The sequence below is a fragment of the Crocuta crocuta genome, unplaced genomic scaffold, assembly GCF_008692635.1.
Source record: "Crocuta crocuta isolate KB4526 unplaced genomic scaffold, BGI_CrCroc_1.0 scaffold248, whole genome shotgun sequence".
In the NCBI taxonomy this organism is placed as follows: Eukaryota; Metazoa; Chordata; class Mammalia; order Carnivora; family Hyaenidae; genus Crocuta; species Crocuta crocuta.
This window is the reverse complement of record NW_027532409.1, coordinates 4,786,108-4,793,748: the sequence shown is the minus strand read 5'-3', so window position 1 is coordinate 4,793,748 and position 7,641 is coordinate 4,786,108. Positions and strand designations below refer to the sequence as shown.

Genomic DNA, 7,641 nt, shown 5'->3' with positions numbered 1-7,641 from the left:
GGTCAGGACAGACCCCCGGCCCCGCGCCCTCGCTCTTCCCGCCGCACTGGGCGGCCCAGGCCGCTCCCTGCAGGGCCTCACCGCCGCCACCATGTCCTCCTTCTCCGAGTCGGCGTTGGAGAAGAAGCTCTCGGAGCTGAGCAACTCTCAACAGAGCGTGCAAACCCTGTCCCTGTGGCTCATCCACCACCGCAAGCACGCGGGACCCATCGTCTCTGTGTGGCACCGCGAGCTCCGCAAAGGTAAACACCCCCTCTGCAGCCCCTGGAGACTCCCCTGGATTGCCCTCGCCCCAGCTCAGTCCCGAGGCCCCTCTACCTTCCTAGTTGAGGCTTGCTTTCCAAGCCCCGGCCTCTGATGGCACTTCTGCGGTTGGAGACAGTGTTATTCCCTTTTCTCGGAGAAAGAAACTGAGGCCCCGGAAGGTTTAAGGTACTTGTCTGAGGTTCCCAGACTCCCAGTTCATCCCAGCCCTTTCCCTATTCGGCTCCTCCTGACACTTGTGACCATTATCATCTTGACAGCCTTGTAGAAGGTATTGGCCCAAGGCTGTTGTGTGCCAGGCGCCAGAGGATTCTGGAGTAAGGCTGCATAGATCAAGTCCTGGCTTAGCCATATATTGGTTGAGTGATCTTGGGCTGCTTTCTCCATCTCTCTGCTTCTGTGTCACATCTGTAAAACGAGGACAGAGACAGTTCCCACTTACAGAGCCTTCTGTGCCGGTCACCGTGGTGAGACTTGACGTATATCCTCGCACTCAGCCGCTCTGCGAAGTGGGTACAGTTACCCCCACTGCAGAGCAGTTACGGGGCCATGCTACCTAGACCTTACCTCTCAGGCCCCTCTTCTCACTTATCTTCCATTGAGTCTGGACCCTGCTCAGGATCTGACAGACGTTCATTGAGCTCAGCCTGCTATGTGCCAGGCACTGGGGTGGGTGCTTGATAACACATTGGCTTCAAAGGGCAACTGCCTGGAATTTAAGCCTGATTTTGCCATTCACTGACCCAGTAGCTTAGCTTCTCTGACGACCCTCAGTTTCCTTACCTATCAAATGGGTATGAGGAAGACTGATAGTTACTGTGCCTTTAATTATGTGCCAGGTGCAGTACGGATATCTCTACATACGTTGTCATTTTTTAAATTGTCAGAGTTATCTGGAGTAGGAAGTTTGCAGATGAGGAAAACTGAGGCTCAAACAACTTGTAATAAGGGGTAGACAAGATACTCCAGATGAACATCTGGCACAGTGTCAGGCATAGCATAGGCATTCCATAAGTGACGATGAAATGGGACTGCTAGTTACTGGTAATGAGGCAGGGTCTTTGCCTTCACGTCACGTGCAGCCTGCTGGGGACCGAAGGGTGCCTTTACAGCAGTACCCTGATGATCCGCCACAGAAAGCCGAGGCAGTGAACCTGATAGCAGTTATGGACAGCCTCTGTATGGCAGGGCCTTCGTAGTGTAGGAGGTGACCTTCCATGTGCTTCTGTCTGTGTGGTGGGCATCCCCCCCTGCGTGGTTAAGTGGCACTTTCAAGGCCTCAGGACTGGGGAGTCTTTGATGACATCAGACTGTTGGACAGCGAATCCAGAACTCTTTCAGGAGACCCAGTTCTGGCTCTCTGGCAGGGGGGTCCAAATACCATGTGCTGTACCAAGAGGGGGTCCCCTCTGGGCCGTTGGGGGATAGAGCCCGGAGCCCCCACATCCTCCTCCTTGTACCCCACTGTGCCATTCAGATACTACTTCTAACATCTGAGATGTGAGTCACCTCTACAGGGATCTCAGGTCACAGTCCTCAGATGTCACTTCTGTGAAGCCCCCTTGATTCCCCACCTCACCCTGTTTGAGTTCTGGAAAATAACCGTTTAGAGAGTGCATTCATTTATGAAACCCCTTTAACCCTAATTTTATGATTCTAATCTCATGGAACCTTATGTTTTAAGGAGACCAGCATTATTATCTCCTATTTTATAGATGAGAAGGTAAAGATACGGAGAGATTAAGTGCTTTAAACTTAGGGGCATTATAGCTGGGGCATAAGCCTAGAGCCCTCTGATGCCAAAATTTGTGCTTTCAAATACCCACCGCCTCAGTGCCCGTTAATAAGTGAAGGTGATCATCTGACTCCAGCCAAACTGATAGCACTTTTGTGTGTTAGAATTAGTCACTGTATCCCACCCCACCCCACACTTATTTAGCATTTATTTCATTCTTACTAGTTCTGGCTTTTTCACTAGATTTGTGTTTTGAGGGAGAAACTAGACCTTCTTGTTTCTTTGTAACAGTCATAGCATTTAGCATAGTGCCTGTTACACAGTTCAAAAGTAGGTTAGGGGTTCAGTTGTGGTCTCTGACATCACTGTCATGGTTGAGTAAAGGATCCAAACAGCACTACCTAATACAACTTTCTGTGAAATGCTTTACATCCGTGCTGTCCGACAAGGTAGTCATGTCCACATGTGGCTGTTGAGCACTTGAAATGTATGATTAAGGAACTAAAGTTTTTTTTTATTGAAAAAAATTTTTTAGTGTTTTTTCATTTTTTGAGAGAGACAGAGCGTGAGCAGGGGAGGGGCAGAGAGGGAGACACAGAATCTGAAACAGGCTCCAGGTTCTAAGCTAGCTGTCAGCACAGAGCCCAGTGCGGGGCTTGAACCCACTAACCGTGAGATCATGACCTGAGCTGAAGTTGGACACTTAAACTGAGCCACCCAGGCGCCCCAGAAGGTAAAGTTTTAAATAACATGCTAGTTATACTTCGAGTGTTCAATAGCTATACGTGGCTAGCGGCTACCATATTGGATAGTGCCAAGGTAGAGGAGGCTCTTCCAAGCATCAGGATACAGCTTCCCAATGCACAGGCCTTCTTCATGAATTGAGCATGCCCCCACACTGAAGTGGAAAAAGATTTTGTGCCCTTATGTTCAAAATGTCTAGCCTCTTATATTCTGGCCAACCCTGAGTCTGTAGAAGTGGACAGTTCAGTCTATGGTCAAGTCATTTTCCCTAAGATGTTCACAGACTATCTGTGAGTATCCCAGTATTTAAAGAGCTTGCTTTGTTTTTTGCTTAAATACTACTTTTATTTTTGATAAAAATAATGAGAATTTGATAAAATATTAGGAATTTTGATAAAATAATGGGAATAATTCTTAATTTATCTTTGGGCTCCACTCTAGGTAGGACCTCCCTTTATGGAGAAGTTATATGTAAAATGCTCTTAGATGAATTTTTTTAGTAATGTTTTTGTATGTTGCCTTGAGTGCAGATAAATAGGCCTTTTTCCCCTAACTTTTTTAGATGTCAAAACCAGCTAAACAAGTGAATTTTTTTGGTCAATTATATAAATTTTGCTTAATAACTGTTGCTGCTCATTTGGAATGGACATAGGCAGTGAAAGGGTCTATTCTGTCATATTTGAAAGACACCTGAACAAGTGAGTTGTCACCTGGGACTGGAGTGGAGGGTGTGTGTGTTCAAGTGCTCTGGGCTTTGTCCTAGTATCTTTACACACGTGATACTTAACGTTGGCTTCAGGAAGCTGGGTATGGAGGGACAAAGTTTCATGCTAAATAAATCCTCATTGCAGAGTTTGAGGATGATGAAAATTCCTTGGCATTGTACATAGTGAAAACTTTGGTTCTCTGGCCTCTTGGCTGTCATGTTTATAGTACTGAAAAATGTATCCTGTCTTAATTGTCCAAATTGACATTTTATACAATGGATTCTGGGTTTTTAAGCATAAAATACATGGTGTTTGTATGGACGCCTGGGTGGCTCAGTCGGTTGAGCCTCCGACTTCAGCTCAGGTCATGATCTCATGGTTTGTGGGTTTGAGCCCCGCGTCGGGCTCTGTGCTGATAGCTAGTTCAGAGCCTGGAGCCCGTTTCAGATTCTGTGTCTCCCTCTCCCCCTGACCTTCCCCTGCTCACACTGTCTGTCTGTCTGTCTTTCTCTCTCTCTCAGAAATAAAGAAAACATTTAAAAAAAAAAAACATAAAAAAACATGGCGTTTGTGAAGCTTCACATAGTCAAATTCGCTTTGTTGAAATTCTGTTTTACTTCTGAATCTGTTAACTAGTGGCATTATAGACTTGGTAGCTGTACTTGTTGCAACATCCCAGAATAATGTTNNNTTTAAAAAAAAAAAAAAAAAGCCTTCGTTGTAATGATAGCTTTGTAGCAAGGCAGAATATTGTAACTATTGACACTTTCTCCATCTGCTTTTGAGTAATAATTAGAATAAAGGTACTTCCAGGTTTAAATATTATCCTCAATTGGCCATATAAACTAGATTATTACCAGAAGGTTAATGCAACTCAGATTATCCTTATTTAGTCTTATGAATACACACTTTAAAAATCGTGTATTTAACTTGATTTCTTTTTCTGTAGCTACATTTAAAAATATCACATCTTAATGCCTGCTGTGTCAGAATCTATACATGCTGTATGCATTTCAAAAGAAACAGGTGGTTTCTGACAGGGAGTAGCGTAAAGACTAGTTATTCAGGTATGTAAAGGTTGATATAAGTCTTGCTTGAGTTTGTTCAAGTAGTTTAGCATAGGAGAAAACTTAGTGTTTTGGACTGTCTGATTGTGTTCTTATTTATTTCTTTTAAAAGAAAACTGGGACCAAAAATGATAGTGATGTAACTTTACGGTTGAGAAGTTATGTGCATAGAAGCCAGGAAATTCAGTAATGTTCCCCCAAGCAACTGTAACTCAGACACAGTGCATGAGGTTTTTATGGTTTAATATATGATACCATATAGAGTAATAGAAAATACTACGTTTAATATGTATAAGAGAGAAGAATTATGGTTTTTATGGGAGCCATAATTTTGCAGATCCAGAATTCAGACATCTTTAAATTTTCAATAATAATGTAGCATTAATACTTATTTGTATTTGAGATAAATATCCATTGGTGCATCTAGAGATTTCTCTGGATTGTAGAGTGGATATTGTTGACTGAGTATTGTTATTGGAATGTCCAAAGATAAATTCTCAGCATATGAACATAAATTACAAGGATCTACTTTAAAACTGAAACCTATCTCAGTCTTTCATTCTGCAGGATTTGATAATTAAGAGTGAATTCGAAATGCTATCTTTGCAGTAGAATAAATGGAAACCTTGGTTTCAATATGTCTTCTTGAGAATATTGATTGCTTATCCGCTAGTAATTTTCTTTGGATTTTCTTTATTTTTACTGTCAATTACTCTGGTTAATATATCACAGAAATGAACATGGCCCATTCTTTTGTTTTGTTTCAAAATTGTATTCTCAAGTCTGTTTTGTTAGAGATGTCAAAAAGTTATTTAAGTTGTTTTTTCAACTATAAAGGAGCCCTGATCTCAAGTAGATAATGCTTGTTTTAGTATTCTTTAGGAGTATCTTAGGGCAGAAGAATTGTGGATTGAGCATTTCCTTGGTGTAAGTTAAATTATCTTTTTTTCCTTTTTTTCCAGCCAAATCAAATAGAAAGCTTACTTTTCTGTACTTAGCGAATGATGTCATCCAAAACAGTAAAAGGAAAGGACCTGAATTCACTAGAGAATTTGAATCTGTCCTTGTGGATGCTTTTTCTCATGTTGCCAGGTATGTTGTCTGGTTTTTTGTTTGTTTTGTTTGGTATTTAAATGCATTACCCTTTTCTTTTTATTCTTTCCTTTTCTGGGATAACCTTTGTAACTTGACGACTTCATATTTTACAGGGGTGTGCTTTACAGAGTGTTGCAGAGGCCAAATTACAGTTTTATGTTTTGCTGTGCCCTTAAGAACCATCTCGGACATGTAACCATTTTGATGCATTGAAGGGATTGAGTCTAGCACTTGTAGAACATTTTTCCCCTAGATATATTCACTTACTGAACTCATTTCTTGAATATGGTGTTTTCCTTGGTTTGGCTGAGTTATCTCATTAGTTTATGGTCAGAAAACAAAGCTAAAGAGTGCATGGAAACCTTCCAGTAACAAAACCTTAATAGCAAGATATTAGTTGTTTATGTCTCCATTTTTACTGCCTGCCTTCTAGATGTCTAGAGGTCTAGTTTACTAAAAATAGTAGTGGTTACTGTAACTAGAAAGATAATAATTATTAGTGTGAAAAGTAGATACTTGCTCTGGCTATCTCATATTAAATCTCTTCTGTTTGTTTTGTGAACGAGAGAACTAGAGCATGGAGAGCACATGTAGCTAATATCATAGAAAATACATTTGATTAAAACTTTTATAAATCACTTTTATTTATTTAAAAACAAACTGCTTTCTGTAGACACAGTTGGTTGCCCAGGAGGAGCAAAGAAAAACTATTTTTCACTAGAGTATTAGCAAACATATTTAAAAGAAAAAACATCTTTGCAAAAGGAAATTGGGAAGAGCAAAAAAGGAGGCCAGTTGGTTAAACGAAATTGTTGTAGGGTCTAAAGTGTAAGTGAAAGGCCTTAAATGTGTAAATGACTCCAGCATTCCAGGAAAGATTTGAGAAGTTTGAAGGAATAAAATGAGAAATCCAAAAGAAAGAACTGACATCTAGTTTTCCAGAGATGGGAAAAAGATTTTTGTTTGCCAACTACGGAGCTGGCTCTTTCTTTTGATGAACATGGACACTGAAGAAGCAGAATGTGTTAACAATATTGAAACAACCCTGTATCCTTGTAACAGAATAGTAGGCTTAGAAAAGCCATCAGAGGTTGGAGCCAGGCATTTTCCTGTTTTGAGGAGAGGTAGTTCAGTTTTGTAGGCTATAGCTCTACCTTCAGCACTGAGTGACCTTGAATGTGTTACTTAGCTTGTGGAGCCCAAGTCTCCTAAACTTCAACTACTTGTTGAACTTGTTATGGGGCTGAAGTACACCAGTCTGTCTGAACGTACGTAGTATGATGCCCGGTCCCCAGTCTTTGCTCATTCATGGGAATATGTTCAATGAGAAACTATGTGGCAAGAAGGACCATTTGTTTTTTTATCTACTGTATCCTGGGCACCTAGTAAACAGTCTGGCACAGAGCTGCCAGGTTGCATAGCTTTAGAGACCATTTATGTAGCCTTGATGTGATTGGTGTCCCAGGAGTTGGGCAACATTGCGGTCTGCCCTAGCACAGGAAGGGTTCAGTAAGTATTTGTTGAATGAATTAATTAGGGCATAGGAAATTGACTAACATAATTTCCTATAGGAATAGTAAACGTAACGTTTTTATTTAAAAATAGGGTAATGTTGGGGCTCCTGGGTCAGTCAGCTAAGCGTCCGACTTCGGCTCGGGTCATGATCTCACAGTTTGGGGGTTCAAGCCCCACGTCAGGCTCTGTGCTGACAGCCAGCTCAGAGCCTGGAGCCTGTTTCAGATTCTGTATCTGCCTCTCTCTCTGACCCTCCCCTGCTCACGCTGTCTCTCTCTCTCTCTCTCTCTCTCTCTCAGAAATAAAATATTTAAAAACAAAATAGGCTAATGTTAACTGCCCCCCAAACCAGGAGCGGATAAGTAGAAAGGAGGAGGAGAAGGATGGATAGTACTGGGATTGAAAATTCCTTTGCTACTTGATGTGATGTCTTAAAGCCTATCAGGGAGGCACTGTAAAAATAAAGATGTCTTGGCAGATTCTGTGGCATTATGGGGAAAGTAAACCCGGTCTT

The 7,641-nt window shown here is 41.7% G+C and overlaps 1 protein-coding gene across 2 annotated transcripts in view; it reads left to right on the top strand.

The window, feature by feature from the left end:
* The first annotated feature begins 6 nt into the window (after window positions 1-6).
* The window catches only part of RPRD1B (regulation of nuclear pre-mRNA domain containing 1B), a 51,585-nt gene continuing 43,950 nt past the window's right edge, over window positions 7-7,641 (top strand). For both annotated transcript variants that reach the window (XM_077778847.1, XM_077778846.1), the window contains exons 1-2: window positions 7-242; window positions 5,480-5,609. In XM_077778847.1, coding sequence (XP_077634973.1) covers window positions 92-242; window positions 5,480-5,609 — 281 coding nt within the window. In that variant the 5' untranslated portion in view covers window positions 7-91. The remainder of the gene's footprint in view (window positions 243-5,479; window positions 5,610-7,641) is intronic.